This window comes from Trachurus japonicus, chromosome 18 (genome assembly GCF_045865225.1).
Source record: "Trachurus japonicus isolate A0001 chromosome 18, Traja_1.0".
Lineage (NCBI taxonomy): Eukaryota > Metazoa > Chordata > Actinopteri > Carangiformes > Carangidae > Trachurus > Trachurus japonicus.
The window spans coordinates 12,037,566-12,055,978 of NC_140924.1; the positions used below are offsets into that span (position 1 = coordinate 12,037,566).

The 18,413-nt window shown below is 40.1% G+C and overlaps 1 protein-coding gene across 1 annotated transcript; it reads left to right on the forward strand.

Annotated features, from left to right (window-relative positions):
• Positions 1 to 7,173: 7,173 nt before the first annotated feature.
• On the forward strand, positions 7,174 to 15,289 carry LOC146968788 (schwannomin-interacting protein 1). The gene is made up of 7 exons (XM_085806484.1): positions 7,174 to 7,395; positions 8,480 to 8,766; positions 9,651 to 9,775; positions 10,574 to 10,685; positions 11,390 to 11,518; positions 12,567 to 12,684; positions 14,751 to 15,289. Exons 2-7 carry the CDS (start codon positions 8,482 to 8,484, stop codon positions 14,849 to 14,851), a joined length of 870 nt encoding a protein of 289 aa, XP_085662610.1. The 5' UTR covers positions 7,174 to 7,395; positions 8,480 to 8,481; the 3' UTR covers positions 14,852 to 15,289.
• Positions 15,290 to 18,413: the final 3,124 nt, after the last annotated feature.

An 18,413-nucleotide genomic window follows, 5' to 3' on the forward strand; every position in this document is an offset into this window, starting at 1 on the left:
GCTCTACTTGCTTTGTATTTTTTTTCTTTTTTTTTCCCGTTTTTGACAGTTTCTGACATCATAGCGAGCGAGTTAGCAGTTTCTACAGGGAGAGACGAGGGCCATAAAGTCTGGATCAGGATCAGGATCGGGATCTTAGTCGTGTATGTGTGTGTGTGTGTGTGTGTGTGTGTGTGTGTGTGTGTGTGTGTGTGTGTGTGAGCCACTCAGTGTCCTGCACAGCTGTGATGCATTTCAATAACATTTCCGTGTTACCTCTCTCTCTCTCTCTCTCTCTCTTTTCCTTCCATCCTTCTTCCTCCTTCCTCTTCCTCCTCCTCCATCTGTTCCTCTCCCTCCATCACCGCCCTGTTGTCTGGCCTCTCTTTCCCTCTCTCCCCTCCTCTACCTCTTTAATCTTCCTCTCCTCCGCCTGTCATCTTCATCTTATCTTCCACCACCATCCTCCTCCTCCTCCTCTCTTCCTTTCATCCTCCAATCACTCCCTCCTCCTCCTCTTCCTTCCTTCCTTCCTTCCTTCCACCTCATCTAACTTTTCTCCTCTCCTTCCTTCTTTCCTTCCTCCCTTCCTTCCTCCCTCATCCATCTCTCAGTAGCATCACTCTTCCTCCCTCCCTCCCTCCCTCCATCCCTCCATCCTCCTGCTTTCTCGTTAGTCTAATGGAGACAGAGTAATTCACTCAGTGGCAGGATAATGTGACAGAGCGCTGGCTCAGCCCCCGGGACACGATGGATGGATGGATGGATGGATGGATGGATGGATGGATGGATGGATGGAGGGAGGGAGGGAGGTGAAAAGGTAGAGAGATGAAGAAGAAGAAGGAGAGGAGGAAGAGTGGAGGAGAGAAGTGGCGATGTGATGGAAAGATGAAAGGACATTCAGAGAAACATCGTTACATAAGAGTCCAGAGAGAAAACAGCTCTGATGTACCAAACTGTCCACGAGTCACGAGACGTTCGAGTCCCTCTAAAAAAAAACAAAAAAACAAGTTAATAATAAATTTAAACGTCTATTAATAAAACAGACCCGACCTGTACAGTAGTTAATATTATTAACATCATTATTATTATTACTGTGAGGAAACGTTCAGCCTGATCCTGATCCAAACACATGGCGTCTAATGTGAAACGGTTCATTTTGCACTTCCATTCATATCAAATCATTAAAGAAAAACAACTAAAATATCATTTGACATTTATATTTCTGACTTTTTAAATGAACAACAATCGTATTTTTTGTGCCACATGCCGATTTATTGAGCTTTACAACTTTTATCCTCTAGAAAATAAAACTCTATACGATCGTAAAGTTCCCGTTTGTTTACATTAAATCAGGATTTCAGAGTCTCAAACTAAATATTTTAGTAATTACCTACACACAGGTCTCTGCAAATAAAGTATGAAATTGCAGAAAGTAGGCTACTGTAATCAGACTTAGCGGGGGAATTTCAAAATAAAAGCACGTCTTACAAATGATGACATGCAGAAGTCGTTGTGTTGTTTTTAATCGAAGATCAACAAATGTTTAAAATAGTTCCCAGGTGTCTTAAAGGGATAGTTCAACATTTTGGCAAATTGGCCCATTGCCATAATAATCCCTATAGTCACAGCAGTAGGTTCGTTACCTTTAATTGTCGGTGCAAGCTGTTTTTAGAACGGCGGAGCAGAGCCGTGAGCTGCTCAGAGCTACACTACGGAGGCTAATGGGATTTCTTGGTTTCCCTCATCAAACTCATCAAATACGATCAAAGATCAATACGTCTGTTCATCATATTATCAGTTTGTTTCACATCTTCTTATTTTTTTTAAATTCATCCATCAAGTTGTTTCCTACGTTGTCAGCACTGATTGATTGATTGATTGATTGGTTGATTGATTGATTAATAGAGATAATTTATGTAGATAATTTATAATAACACTGAAGATCATCCTTAGATCATCCGTGTGTGTGTGCGTGTGTGTGTGTGTAAGAGTGTGTATGTGTGTGTGTGTGTGTGTGTGTGTGCACCTGTCTCTCAGACTCTCTCTGCTCTTCTGATTTGAACAGTGGGCGGGGCCAGCGTCCGGCTCTGCTCCGCCCCCCCCCCCGGCCTCTGTGGGCATGTGAACTGAAGCTCCTGTTTTGTTTTTTTGTTTTTTTCTTTTGTTTTTTTCTGGGTCTGGTCTCGTTAGTGTCGCTTTAAAAAGAAACAAAAAAGAGAAAAAAAAGGAAGATGACACCTAAAAACATGAATAAAGGATTGTACCCGATGTCTAAAAATAAATACCAGTGGAGAAGACGAATGCATGTGTGACAGACTGTGTGAGTGAGTGACGGCTCCTCCGGCTCCTCTCATCCAATGGGAGAGACCCTGCTTAAGCCCCGCCTCCTCCTCCCTCCCCTCCCCTCCTCTCCCCTTCCTCCCTCCCTCCCTCCCTCCCCCTCCTCGCCGTCCTATCAGCCCCCTGTGCATGCCCTGCAGTGGACCCTGTCCCAGTATAACCTGCCAAACGTGGACTGTTATTTCTGTAAGATTTGTACTTTTGAACCAGACTATTATCACAGTGAGTCATTTATCTTTAATGTTAGTACGCTGGATGTTAGCAATAACCTAAATACAGCAGTAAAGGAATATATTTGATATTTAATACGACATGATTATAAACAGTGATCATGGGTAGAGGTTGTGTTTAAAGCAATATTATTATTCCCAGTATAAACTAACTTGAGTGCCATAACTTCTTCTTCTTCTTCTTCTTCTTCTACTTCTGTTTGTTCCGGTCTCTGTGCGTGTTGAAGGCTTCTGTAGCTCCAGTTTGTCTCTGTGTATCATGAATGCTGACTTGGTTAAAAGCTATAGCAACAGAAATAAAGAGCCTGCTGCTTCTGTCCGACTCCGCCTCTCATTGACTGATCAGCTGATCCAGACCGGGGGGGAGGAGGGTGGGTGAGGTTTAAGATCCATGATATGTGTCCAAGACTTGTCACCACAAACACAAATATTATGTATGTATTTCCATATATGTAATATATGTGCATATAGATGTAAAAATCTATTAGTAATTGGAACAAACTTCATACAGCAACACATATATCCATAAGACCATATAATATATATATAATAATATGTATGTTAATGTATGCACAATGCTTACTTTGACATATGTATATAATAATAATAATAATTTTATTTATATAGCACTTTTCAAGCAAATGCATAAAGTGCTTTACAGATAAAACATCACAGAAAAAAGAACAAAAACAGAAGAAAAACCTATGCAAACCCCACGATGACCCACAATCAATCAAAAAATGCCCCATAGTCAACAGCAGTGCACCCACCAAAACAGTAAGAGCACAAATTCACAAAGGTACAATACAAATGATTTTAGAAATAAGTAGAAATGCTCTTGCAGTGCAAATAAAATGTTAAAATAATTAAACAAGAACAGGAAATAGTTAAGAGTATGCCATCCTATAAAAGTGGGTTTTAAGACGTTGTTTAAAAACTGCAATGGAGTCAGCTGATCTAACACTAAAAGGAAGGCTGTTCCAAAGCCGGGGAGCCAGAGCTAAAAACACACGGTCACCCTTTGTTTTCAGTTTGGTTTGAGGAACAATGAAAATAACTATTAATATAGAAATATGTGTATTTTTCATAATCTATGACATGTGGAGTTATGTCAATATAAAATATATATGTATAAGTCTCATATATGTAGTTTATTCATATGTACATATCTGTATATGTTCATAATGTATATACATGATACGTACCAAAGCCCATTGACATATTACAAATATGACATATATGATTTATGTGTTGTTTTTATGTAGATTCAACAATTAAATTTTTAACAAATAAAAAAAATCCATACATACATATACACATTTTAGCGCAAAGTACATCATCATATATCCAGCAGATATATACATACATGGGGGGGATCGGGAGGAGGGGAGGGGTGGGTGGTTGAGGTTCAAGATCCATGATATGTGTCCAAGACTTGTCACCACAAACACAAATATTATTTATGTATTTCCATATATGTAATATATGTGCATATAGATGTAAAAATCTATTAGTAATTGGAACAAACTTCATACAGCAACACATAGTCCATAAAACCATATAAATATGTATGTTAATGTATGCACAATGCTTACTCTGACATATGTATATAACTATTAATATAGAAAATATGTGTATTTTTCATAATATATGACATGTGGAGTTATGTCAATATAAAATATATATGTATAAGTCTCATGTAGTTTATTCATATGTACATATGTTCATAATGTATATGCATGATACATACCAAAGCCCATTGACATATTACAAATATGTGTTGTTTTTATGTAGATTCAACAATTTAATTTTTACAGTAACGTTCATAATGTGTATACATGATACATACCAAAGCCCATTGACATATTACAAATATGTCATATATGACATATATGATTTATGTGTTATTTTTATGTAGATTCAACAATTTAATTTTTAACAAATAAAAATATCCATACAAACATATACACATTTTAGCGCATTATATGAAAGTATATCTTCATATATCCAGCAGATATATAGGCTACAATACATGGCCTTATGTGTGACATATGACACCATCCTCCTTTATATAAGGCCATATATGATGTCATATACAGTATAATAATAATAACGTTTATTTATATAGCACCTTACAACATCCGGAATGATGAGCAAAGTGCTTTACATAACAGATACAAAGAAAATGCGAACAAAGAAATGATAAAATACATGACAAATGACAAATGTCACTGGATATTAAAAGCCTTTCTAAATAAGTGAGTTTTAAAATTCTTAAAACTCTTCTTCTTGAAGGGTGCCAGGTCATTAATAAAATGTAATTCAGGGGGTAAGGAGTTACACAGTTTAGAGGCCACTACAGAAAAGGCATTATTCTGTATGGGACAGTACCACCACAGTGTGTATATGTTAACTATTAATCACTGTTATTCAATCAAAGTCATATAAATAACATGCACAATAATAATAACATCAAATGATGGAGAAACGTCTCCAGCTTCACACAGACACCTGTCCAGGTGAAATGGATAATGTATGGATAAAGTATTGATGGATGGATGGATGGATGGATGGATGGATGGATGGATGGATGGATGGATGGATGGATGGTCTCCTGCTGCCACCTGGTGTCTCCTCTCTGAACAGCTGAAGATAATGAGTTGTTCAAAGGTAATCTGATCGGATTTTTGTTTGGATTAAATCTTGAAAATGGGTTGTTCAAAACCACAAACGCAAACCTCAGTTTGTGTTGTTAAAAGCTTTTTAGTAGGATCAGTAACTTTGATTAAAAAAAAAACAGGATTATGGATTCAGGGGGGATTTCAGGAACAAAATGTGATTTAAATTAAATTCAAACTGGTCAAATAAACAATATTTATAATGTAGTAGCTATATACATTTATTGATTCATATTTTTTGCACCAAATTTTAAACCATTACAGTGAATAAAGCTAACTTTTGAATATTCTACAACTGAAAAACTTTTCCCCAACTATTTTTCCCAAACTGAATATAAATTTGAAGTTTGAATTTTGAAATTTGAAGTTTGAATTTGAAACACATGGGGAAATATTCACAATTTCACTAATGTAGGTAGGCTACTGTATATTTGCTTCTTTTTTTTAATGTATTTTAACAGCTCAACCAGATGGGGTGTGGCTGTTTAAAAGACATTGAAGAAACAACAAAGAGCACAGAAAACAATACATACACTGAGTTTTCAAACACTCTGAGTGACCCCATGCTGCTGTCAGCATTCACTGTGATGCACAGTCCCATAGAGCATCATTATCCAGATTTGGTCATCTTGAAGAGTTTGGATCTGGATCTGGACACTGAGGGTGGTGGTGAAATCTAAAATATAACATAAATGTTCCACAGTGATTATGTAAAGGGTGTTTCACCTATTCGAATATCAGATATACACATCCTCTGGTTATATGAGTTTACAATAATAAACTATTGAACTGTTCAGTCAGTCTTTTGTCCCCCGTTCACTGATCTGTGGTCTGTTTACTGGATCGATTCTCCTCCATTATCGTCACTTTCACCACCTTTTATTTATACGGTAGCTGATCATTTACGAACATTATAACGTTTATAACTGATAATAAAAACACAACTTTATTCATTAATGAGTAACTACAAGGCTCCTTTGACCAGCTGTAACTGCTGGTAGTAGCATGTTGATCCTGCCAGACAGTGAATACTGTGTGATAATGTGTTTATTATTATTTATTTATGATTTATTTATTATGTGTTAACACTCAAATTTGTGACATAAACTATGCTATTAAACTACTGTATAATTTGAAATGCAACATACATGGCTTTATATGTGGCCATATATGGAAATATATTCATATCCATATATGAAGGTACATTTTCATTTTTTTTTTATATAGGTACCCATGGTAAAATGTTTTTGGAAAATATTACTGTAACATAATGAATTATATACGGCATTATATGTTACAAACTTATGTTTTAACTTCATTTATCATCAGTTTTAACATGGTTGTCTTTTAAATTTATATATCTGATATAATATAGTGGACTTTAGTACTGACATGTACAATATAAGCACATGACACAGAGAGCTAGAACCGTCTCAAAATGAATAAATGCACACAGAAATTAAATGAACAAAAAAGAATTCACAAACAGTTTTCAGGATTTATATCTGACTCAAAACACAAAAACATTTAAATGCACACAAAAATGCCTATATTTATGTAACTAGGCTACATGCATAGGATATTTTTTGTTGGTGAAAATGTACATAGGCCTACATGCCAAAGTATCTATTATAAATACATAAATAAACGTATTTGTATAATCTAGAGACTGAAGACAGCGGCAGTAACCTATTGTTGTTGTTTTTTATATATATATATAGCTGCAGTATCAGGGTTTCCCGGTGGAGGGGGGAGGGGTGGCTGCTTGTCTTGATATGATAACCCCCCGAAAAAGGCTTTTATTTTGAAGGCAGCGACAGGAAGTTCCAGGGAAGCGTCTTCAGTCCCAAACGCTCCTGTTGCTGCGGAATTCCTCAGGTTCCTTTTGTTCAGGGTCCGAGTCCCGGACGGAGCTGAGCAGTGGTGGGGTCTCTGAGGCCGACGGACCGGACGGGACCAGCAGGGACCAGCAGGGACCAGCAGCAGGTCCAGAGAACCGGACCAGGAGCGCGCTGCCCCCAGAGAAACCGTGGAAAGTTTTCCTTGGAAGTTTTCTAGGAGTGAGAAGGGAAGGAGGAAGATGGGGAGGAGGAGGAGGAGCTGAGCAATGTGGCAACACTGTGGAGGACGACGTCAGTTAGTTGAGTCAGTGTCCGAGGACTGAGGTGAGTCCGCTTTTTCCTCTTTATTTATTCATAGACTCTGGCTGGTTTTAGTCTCAAACCAGGACCGGGACTTTGGGGAGTTTGGACTTTTTTTTTTGTAGATTTCGCTCGTTTCTCCGGTTGTTTTCTGCTCAGGGGCTGAACCTGGTCCCAGAGGATCCGGATCATCAGGCCTGTCCTCACCCTGTTAGTCACTGTCTGTAGCTACAGACACAAACACCGTGCAACACTGTTTCTATATATGCACATTTACATAATTACTTTCTTTCTACTTGATAGGCTATGTTTTGACTTTATATGCAGCTACAAACATGTAAAAGCATAGGCCTACATGAAACAATCATATATGAAACCTATTTGAAATGGGAACAACTGTATATAGTGACATAAATGTTAAGACCATATGTATAATATGCACTCTGACACATGTATGATTATTTATGCATAAAACATAACTCTTTTTCATATATTGATCATACAGAACAGAACACATACATGGAGTCTATTATTTACACATACAGTTGATATGCCACATGTGTCATAAAGATTTTGCTTATAAATGTCTCCTATCCATGTAGTTTATATGTTTATCTTGTACATATAAATGATATACATACATATCCATATCAAAGCCCATCAATACGTGTTGATATAAATGTAAATATATGCAATAGTCCATTAGAAACATGTCAAGGTGCTGCTAAACCTTTTTCTAGCCATGTCTTGTATATAAGAACCCTTTTAAACTATCAACAACAACAATATGTACATTTAAAACAGAGATGTATACATTTGATAAGAAAAACTTGTGTAAGCATACATGATTTATATATTATTTTTAATAATTTGACTATATTAACATTTGATGACAACATTAACATTTGATGTCATTGTGTAGATGTTTTTCCATACATATACATACACAAATGTTACAATGGGCACAACAAATATATGATATTTTAGTTAGTTAGTTAGTTATAAACTTAGATCTTCATATATCCAGTGGATGTATATTATGTGATAATAATATATCCACTTATATATGTCACTGGGATAAACCCGTGTTGTTGTTCCTCCTCTGCAGAGATGGAGGGAGAGAAGGAGCGACAGAGTCAGCAGGGGGAGGAGAAGGAGAGCAACGAGGCCGAGGACGACAGGAGGAGCGACGACGACGACGCTGACAACGAAGAGGAGGAGGAGGAGGAGGAGGAAGAAGAAGAGGAGGAAGATTCAGAGGGGGCGGCGCTGATCTGGCAGGAGGGCTACGGCGAGGACAATCTGGGCCTTCCCATCATGCACTGGGAGGCGCTGAGCCTGCGCATCGCCGAGCTGGAGAAGCAAGAGGAGGAGAAGAAGGAGAAAAGGGCGAAGGTCAGAGATCATCATTTGTTGATCTTGATGTTTGTTAATCCTGAATATGTCAATCTGGAGTGTGCTAATCCAGACTCTGATATGTTAATCCAGAGTGTTTTAATCCTGAGTCAGTTAATCCACAATCTGTAAATCCTGAGCTGGTTAATCCTGGATATGTCAAACCTGAATTGGTTTATCCTGAGTTGATTAATCCTGGGTCAGTTAATCCACAATCTGCGAATCCTGATTCAATTAAGCCAGAATCTGGTAATACTGAGTCTTTAAAACATAAATTTGATAATCCAGAGTGTGTCTTTTTTTTAACAAGTCCATATCTGACTGTGCACTTTGAATTTCGTTGTACACACAAGTACAATGACAATAAAGTATCTTGAAATCTTAATCCACAATCTGTAAATCCTGAGTCCGATAATGCAGAATCTATACTGAGTTGGCTAAACCTGAGTATGTTAATCCTGAATTTGATCGTCCAGAGTGTGTTAATCCACAATCTGTAAATTCTGAGTCAGATAATCCAGAATCTACAAATACTGAGTTGGCTAATTCTGAGTCTGTTAATCCTGAATTTGATAATCAAGAGTGTGTGTATCCACAAACTCTAAATCCTGAAATGGATAATCCTAAACCAGTTAATCCAGAATCTACAATCCTCCTGAGTTGGTTAATCCTGAAGTTGTTAATTCAGAGTCTGTCAATTTAAAATCTGTTAATCCAGAATACCTTCTCCTGAGTCTCTTAATCCTGAGGTTTTTTATGTCAGGTTTTGTTAATCCAGATGTTGTCTAATAGACTGCAGGAAAAAGTTTATGTAAAGGAGGATTCCCCCTGTTGTTGCCTCCTCTAACTGTCATGTCGTGTCGTGTCGTGTTGTGCGGTTTCAGAGTGGACTTCCCCTGGAGCGAGGCCGAGCTCCGGTCAGCTGGTCGGAGGAGCGAGGCCGGAGAGCAGAGAGCTGGGAGGACGGAGACGACGCCTGTAACAGCCACGTGCTGGCCCTCACCTCCAGGTACACACACACACACACACACTGCTCACCTGGACGAAGGAAGTTGATGTGGTAATTTATCCAGAGTTTCACAATAAGAGCGTCAAAGGGATAGTTCAACATTCTGGCAAATTGGCCCATTGCCATAATCCCTATAGTCATAGCAGTAGGTTCGTTATCTTTAATTGTCGGTGCAAGCTGTTTTTAGAACGGCGGAGCAGAGCTGTGAGCTGCTCAGAGCTACACTACGGAGGCTCATGGGATTTCTTGGTTTCCCTCATCAGACTCATCAAATACACAATCCAACGACTCCAAAGCGCTCTGGTGGACAAGTTGTGACCTGCACATTCACCACGCTATGAGATAATAACAGAACGTTACCAGACAGAGTTGTTTTAGAGGGAAATTCATGCAAAACCGCTGATGCGCGTTCCCGTCGGGGGCAGTTTTTCATCAAACAGTCTCTGCATTTCCCTCTAAAACAACTCTGTCTGGTGACGTTCTGTTATTATCTCATAGCGTGGTGAATGTGCAGGTCACAACTTGTCCACCAGAGCGTTGTGGAGTTGTTGGATTGTGTATTTGATGAGTTTGATGAGGGAAACCAAGAAATCCCATGAGCCTCCGTAGCGTAGCTCTGAGCAGCTAACGGCTCTGCTCCGCCGTTCTAAAAATAGCTTGCACCGACAATTAAAGGTAACGAACCTACTGCTATGACTATAGGGATTATGGCAATGGGCCAATTTGCCAAAATGTTGAACTATCCCTTTAAGTGCTAAAGCTGCAGTTCCTCTAACGACCAGTGACGTTGTGTTTCAGGCTCCAGACTCAGATGAACCTTCAGCTCTGCTTCATCAACAACAGTGAGAGTGAGGAGGAGGAGGAGAAGGAGGGAGGAGACGGGACCAAGAAGGAGAGCTCCAGCTCCTGGGTGAGTAAAGACCAGTTAAAACCAGTTAAAGGGATAGTTCACCCAAAATTCAAATTTCACTCATTATCTACTCACCCTCATGTCGACTAAGGGCTGGGAGAAGTTTCTCTGAGTTACAGCGGGGCTCCGTGCAGCACTGCATGTCCATATGACGGTTGTGAATGGATACCACTTTTTTTCGGATACCACTTTGCTCGTCTGTAATGTCCCTCTTGTGTTGAAGCCCCGACATGAGAAATTGTTCCGAAAAAAATTAAATAAGTCTATATTTCAAGCTTGTTTGTAGCGGAAGCTTCTCGAAGCTCCTCATCCCGGTTCGTCTAAATTTGACGAACCGGGACAATTTCTCATGTCGGGGCTTCAATACAAGAGGGACATTACAGACGAGCAGTATGGAGGTATTTGGATGTTTTTTGGTGTGTTTTTTTTGGACGAAGAAAGTTAGTATCCATTGACAACCATTATATGGACAAATACTGCTGCGCAACCCCCCCCCGTAACTCAGAGAAGGCACGGAGGACTCTGAAACTTCTCCCAGCCCTTAGTTGACATGAGGGAGAGTAGATAATGAGTGCAATTTGAATTTTCAGTGAACTATCCATTTAAAACAAGTTCACTAGCAGCAGTGGTATTAAATTTCCTCCTCCTCCTCCTCCTCCTGCTCCTCCTGCTCCTCCTCCTCCTCCTGCTCCTCCTCCTGACAGAGAGGAGGTGTCCAGGTCCAGAAGAACCCTCCAGCTGCGGCCAAACCGGAGAAACCGAAGTCCAGAGGTTTCAGGAACACGTTGAGGAGCCTGAGGGACCGACTGAGGACGTCAGACAACAAGACGCTGGTGAGGAGACAGACTCTACTCCTCCTGCTGCTCCTCCTCCTCCTCCTCCTCCTCCTCGTCTACTCCTCCTCCTCCTCCTCCTCCTCTTCTACTCCTTTATCTCCACCTTTCCCCTCTGCTCCTCCTTCATTTCCTCCTCTTTCTCCTCTTCCTCCTCCCCTTCCTTCGTGTCCTTACTCTCATTTTCTTTCTCCACTGCTTCGGCTCCTCCACTTCCCTCTCCTTCCTATCTTTCTCTCCGCCTCCTTTTCAGTCCTCCCTCTCTTCTTCCTTCCTCTTTCCTTCTCCTTCTCTATGTTCCTCCCTCTCTCCTCTTCCCCCCTTAGTCCTCCTCTCTCTCCCCCTCCATCTTTCCCTCTCATGCCTCTTTTCTATTCCCCATCCTCTCTGACTTCCTCTCTCCTCTCCTCCTCCTCCTTCCTTCTTGTCCTTATTCTCCCTTTCCTCCTCTCCTACTTCCTCTCCTCCTGCTTTTCTTCATTCCTCCTTCTCTTCTTCCTCGCCCCCCCTCCACTCCCCTCCTCCTCTCTCTCCCCCTTTCTATTCCCCCGCATCCTCACTGTCTTCCTCCCACTTTATTCTCTCCTCCCTTTCCCTCCTCCTTCTTTCCTCCTCTCTCCCTCCTTCTCTCTCATTCTCACCCACTCTCATCCTTCCCCTCATCCTTCTCTATTCTCTCCTCCCTTTCCTCCTCCCTCTCTCTCCCTCTCCCTCATTCCTCTTACTTTCCCTCCTCATCTCTTTTCTCCTTCTTTCCTCCTCTCTCCCTCCTTCTCTCTCCTTCTGACCCATTCCCCCATCCCTCTCCTCCCTTTCCTCCTCCCTCCCTCTCTTCCTCTTTCATTATTCTTACTTTTCCTCCTCATCTCTTTTCTCCCTCTTTCCTCCTCCTCCCTCTCTCTCTACCCTTTCCTCCCTCATTCCTCTTACTTTCCCTCTTCATCTCTTTTCTCCTTCTTTCCTCCTCCTCTCTCTCTCCTTCTCACCCACTCTCCTCCCCCCTCCACCCCCCCTCTCCCCCCTCCTCCCTCCCTCCCTCTCTCCTCAGTCTGCAGCTCAGACCGGTCCCGTGGTCCAGAGGAGACATGTGGAGCGCAGCGACCTGCAGAGCTTCAGCGTGAAGGAGCTTCGTTCTCTCCGTGACTCTCTCAGTCGAACCATTCAGGGTAAAACAACCGCTCACGTTCACACTCAACTCTTCATCTCTCCTTCTGTGTCTGGACTCGGCTTGTCACGATACCAGAATTTCAGTAGTTGATAACCAATAACAGTACATCTTCAGGATTCCTGATACTTATTCGATACCACGATTTAAAAAAGAAAATAGAGCCCATGTGTTTCTAAATTCATTAGGCATGAACAAAACAAAAAAAAAACAGTTTCACATCTAACTTTATTGTATTTAAGCCAGGGCCGTTGCTAGGAATTCTGGACCCCCTTAAAGAATACTAAAGTGGGCCCCTCCCCCTAACTTTTCCTTTTTTTTTTTTCTTAGACTACGTATGTATTATCATTTTTTATTTAGCCTACACTGTCTTGATGCTAATGCAGCATTACACTGCAAAAACTCAAGTATCTTACCAAGAATATTTGTCTTATTTCTAGTCAAAATGTAATTTCTAGTCAAAACAAATCTCATTATACTTAAAATAAGACATATCATATTAAAAGTAGCTTGTTTTTAGACACTTTTTTTTACTCCTTTCAAGCATATTTTCACTTGGAATAAGTAGAAAAAATCTGACAGTGGAACAAGTTTTTCTTCCTTATTACAAGCACAAAAAACCTGCTTTCACTGGCAGATTTTTCTACTTATTTCAAGTGGAAATTTGTTTGAAACAAGTGAAAATTATCTTAAAAAAAGTTAATTTTTAGGTGATGAGTCTTATTTTAAGTGGAAAGAGATTAGCTTTGACTAGAAATGAGACATTTGGACAAGAAATAAGACATTTATTCTTGAAAAGATGTTGAGTTTTTACAGTGTACTACGAGTATTAGTCAGGGTCTTATGCAGAAAAAAAAAATCACCTTCCTCCCCTATACAACGGCCCTGATTTAAGCTCCACTGTGCTTCAACAACTTCTCGCACTGCACAGAATTTAAACAGCAGCAGCAACATGAAGTAAGAACAGAGTTGAAATGGTAAATATGGTTTAACACAAACAGAAACCTCATTACTTTTATCCTTCAAGTAGTTCAACCAGAGATCTGTTGTTCTCATTCATTCACATTTAGGCTGCGTTCACACTAAACTGGTGCAAAAATGCCTCATTGTTTCATTTTTCAGCTCGTACGTTTCACATTTACACACGTTTGTTTTTTCTCTGGTCCAAACCATGGATGTATTATCAGTCCCTCCAGAAAAACGCGATTATGCGATTGCATAATTCAACGCATAATCAGCCAAAGTCCACACATTTATGCGGGGGGCTGCATTATTTCAAAGATGCCGCACTTTCGCCGCATAAATTGCCGATTTCCGTGCAAAATGCATGTAATATGGCGGGGCTTGCATGATTTCATAATTCCCGCATTTTTGTTCCAAAAAAGTCGACCGGTACTCACAGTACCAAAAAAAAGCAGGTACTGACTTATTTTTGCATGTTGGCATCGACTTGGGGACCAAACAGGGGCGTCATGCAAACCCAAAATTGGAGGGGGCACAGTGAATGTGAATGTCCTATCACGCAAAATGTTTTGGGGATGCCCTCAAATCACTTATTTTGGGCACTAATGCTGGGGACCAAAAAAATTTCAGAAACATTATCTTATCTTACAATGTGGAACAATAAGGTGGATGCACTTCTAAAAACTTATTTCACCGCTCCATGTATTGATTTTTCGGAGGCTTCTCATAAACGAATGCACATGGCCAGGGACTGCTAGCAAAACAGCAGAAAAGCAGCGGACTTGCATAGTTCCTCTTTGATAAAACATTTGAAATCCCTAGTTCCCCAAGCACAGACTGATGCAGGCAAGGTGCAGGGCGGAAGAGACCACATCCATCAAAAAGGAGGGGGGAGTTGTGATTTTTGGAAAAAGGCAATGATGTCTTTTTTGAGATGGACTATGACATTATTTGTAATACATTTCACTCAATATGACCACTGATCATAGCTAAATGGTAAAATAATAAGTAAGGTAAAGTAAGTATCGATTCTCGTGACAACCCTAGTTTGGACCTGTGTCTTTCTCACCCGTCTCACCCGTCTCCCCTGTCTCCGTCCCTCAGACCTGAGCTCGGAGCTGGTGGGACGCCTCCAGGTGCGGGACCAGCTGAGGACGGAGCAGGACGCCATGCTGCTGGAGGTCCAGGACCTGACCTCGTTGTGATGATCCCGGCCGAGGTTCAACGACAAAAAACATTTTGAACCTCACAAACATCACGTCTCCGTGTGACCAAACGTCTGAGCAGCCAATCACTGAGCGAGGACTGAGATGACATCACTCAGCTGCTCGGGGTTTAGGTTGTTGTTTGTGTTAATGTGTTTTTATAAGGGAAATGTAACGTAAAGTCAGAGGCACAGTGACGGTGACGGTGACGGTGGCGGTGGCGGAGTCTTATGGTACAGTGAGCTGGATTATCATATCCAGCTGTGGAACATGTTTTACCTTCAGATCCAGATGTTCAGGACCAGTTCCACCTCCATGACGTCTTCAGGTCTGGATCCAGATCTACACAGGAGGACTTACACTGCAAAAACTCAAAATCTTACCAAGAATATTTGTCCTATTTCCAGTCAAAAATGTAATTTCTAGTCAAAATAAATCTAATTATACCTAAAATAAGACTCATCACATAAAAAGTAACTTGTTTTTAGACGCATTTTACTTCTTTCAAGCTGATTTTCACTTGAAATAAGTAGAAAAATCTGATAGTGGAGCAAGTTTTTCTTTCTTATTACAAGCACAAAAAAACTTGCTTTCACTGGCAGATTTTTCTACTTATTTCAAGTGAAAATATGCTTGAAAGAAGTAAAAAGTGTTTGAAACAAGTGAAACTTATCTAAAAACAAGTTCGTTTTTAGGTGACGAGTCTTATTTTAAGTGGAGAGAGATTAGTTTTGACTAGAAATTAGACACTTTGACAAGAAATTAGACAAATATTCTTGGAAAGATTTTGAGTTTTTGCAGTGTAGGAGGAGGAAACATCATCAAGCCCAAAGTGTTTCACGGTGTTGGACGATGCGACCGTCCGTTTCGTATCGTCATCTGGCTCCTTCCACCGCTGATCAAACTTCATTATCCAGATGTTTGAGCCGGTCCAGATCGTGGGTTGTATCCTGTGGAGGTGTGATTCATGACGCAGCAGTCTGACGGCCCGACGAAGTCCAGAGGAGGAAACATAAACATAACAAGGCCTTTTTTTTTGTATCTTGATGTCTTTGGGTTGTCAGGAGGATTCACTCTGTGTTTTGTTTTGTTTTTTCTTTTCTTTTTTCTTTTTTTTATGAATGTCGTGGATTGAGACAGAAAACATCACAGGACGCAGCCGAGCCTCCACAGAACAAAAGACAATAAATCAATGTTGTTGATATGATCGTGAACGTCTGAAGCAAACAGAGGGAAAAATAACACACTTCATTATAAATAAAACTGTGTGTGTGTGTGTGTGTCCCAGTTCGGACTACGCCACTACGCTTTTTTTTTTTACGAAGGTTTGGCACTTCCTGCTTTTGCGTCATCATTGCATCATCGTAAAGCGACACCATCCGACGTGTCACAGTTTTGCACGAAAACTTTTAAGTTTTAAGGTCCCTAGTTTCAACAGTTTTGCCGTTGGCCTGTTGGGTTAAGGTTAGGTTAGGCTAACTCTATCCCAGGATTAAACCTAGCTAACTTAAAGCAGAAGTAAGCGATCCGGTCGTTTTGGCTAATGCTGCGTTCCAGGTAGGCTTTTGAAACCGTAAATTACAGCTTCAAGTCACAACTTACGACTTTGTAGCGTTCCAGGCAACCCACTCGTGTTTTTCCGACCTGTTTTACCTGTGAAAGTCACTATAACGGCCACTCGTAACTTCTGACCCGTGAAGTCGTACCAGATCGAACTGGTACCACTTCACAGGTCGGAAAAATACGAGTTGCCTTGAACGCACCATAACAGTCCTCGTCCCTACGTCACCACATTCACGGCGTCCCTTGGCTGCACACACAGCCCTGCATGCCGTTCTCTCTCCTCATTGGATAAAAACTGTAGGATACGAGAAAAGTTTTCTCCTCGGCTCAGAGCAGAGCAGAGTGACTGAGAGACCCGTGTTTCGGTCCAAACACTCTATGTAAGTGATTGCTGTCGGAAGATATAACTATTTAAGACTTATATTAACACAAATATATCACTTACTTCTGCTTTAAACACAACCAACAAACATTTTAACAGTGTGATCCTCAGGCTCTCTAGTCAAGTCAATGTTAGTTTTATTAACCAGGACGCAATGAATCTTGGGATAACGCTTGTTCCTGTTCCTGATGTGTAAAAGGGAGTCGTGTAGAGATATTAATGTTTTTGTACAATACATGCATGTCTTTGTGTAGCTTGTGTAGGTCTGAATGTTTGTTCTATACAATCAGCACAACTTTATTGATCTTGTTGGGTCTGGATATGTAAAGGGAAGATTGTTTTATTATGTGTTTTTTTTATTTTTTATTATTGAACAAGCAAACATAACTACAGTGTTTGGGTTTTTTTTTTCTCATTCACAAAAAATTCCACTTGCCGTTTTTTGCTCATTTGTTCACTGTGAGTGAAACTGTCTGTACATTTCACACTAAACTGAGTTTGAAAGTCCAGTTTAAAGATTTATGTATATATCACCATATCAACCGTTAATTCCTGGCAGTAATTTCAACACCAGCTTTTATGACATGTAGCACAGTCAGTCGTTGAGTTTTTGGTCCAGTATTTGAGAGCAGTTAATCAGTTAATACCAGACTGTTAAACTCTGTTTATTTATCACAATCGAACAAAAAGAAAAAATCATATTGTTTACATAGTGGAGTTGTCGTTGTCGTTATATTCACACGTTTGTGTATAAAACCTGCTCATCAACTGGAAAGTGATTTTAAAATTGTGTTTACGTCTGATTCCTGAACAAATAAAGTGATTTCAATAAAATTTGAACGAAGAGCAGTTTTCTTCTCAGCACAGAAACCTGCATGTGTAACTTCCTCCCTCCCATGTTTTAATTTAAACTCAAATAAATACATTTAGATTCAATTTCCTCTTCGGTTGTGTTTTATTTTCAAACTAATTCTCCATCTCCTCTCTCAGCTTCTCTCTGGACGTCTCGTAACACCAGGTCTTGGTCAGCCAATCAGAAGAGAGGAGGCTCTGACTCTCTTCTGATTGGCTGACTGTTTTTTGATTGATCTAATGAAAAAATAGAGCAGATTTTCGAATAAAACACTAAAAACCACTCAGAAACCAAATCCAGTAAAGTGCGTGATGGTGGGCGGGGCTTTGCGTGACTGCTGTTGTTGTGACATCACAAAGTGACAGGAAGTCCTGACGGCTGGTTTTAAGCCTCAGTTTCTGAATACAGGCTGTGTGCATTTCTCTGTGGACTGAGGCTTTGATACTTTCACAGTATTAATATAGAACCTAGAGCTGCTTTATAATCACACTACACATGGACATCTACCTTTATACTGTATGAAGCTTTAATACAAACGTTTACCTTTATTTTGAAGGAGATTTAATACAAACATCTACCTTTACTTTGAAGGAGCTTTAATACAAACATCCTTTATACTGTATGGAGCTTTAACACAAACATCTACCTTTATACTGTATGAAGCTTTAATACAAACATCTACCTTTATACTGTATGGAGCTTTAACACAAACATCTATCTTTATTTTGAAGGAGCTTTAACACAAACATCTACCTTTATACTGT

What these genes read in the sequence shown, in the direction of transcription:
- LOC146968788 (XM_085806484.1), top strand. Translation starts at nt 8,482, where the DNA reads ATGGAGGGAGAGAAGGAGCGACAGAGTCAGCAGGGGGAGGAGAAGGAG. An exon ending in GTGCTGGCCCTCACCTCCAG is followed by an intron (nt 9,776 to 10,573) that starts GTACACACACAC and finishes GTTGTGTTTCAG; the next exon opens with GCTCCAGACTCAGATGAACC. An exon ending in AGGAGAGCTCCAGCTCCTGG is followed by an intron (nt 10,686 to 11,389) that starts GTGAGTAAAGAC and finishes TCCTCCTGACAG; the next exon opens with AGAGGAGGTGTCCAGGTCCA.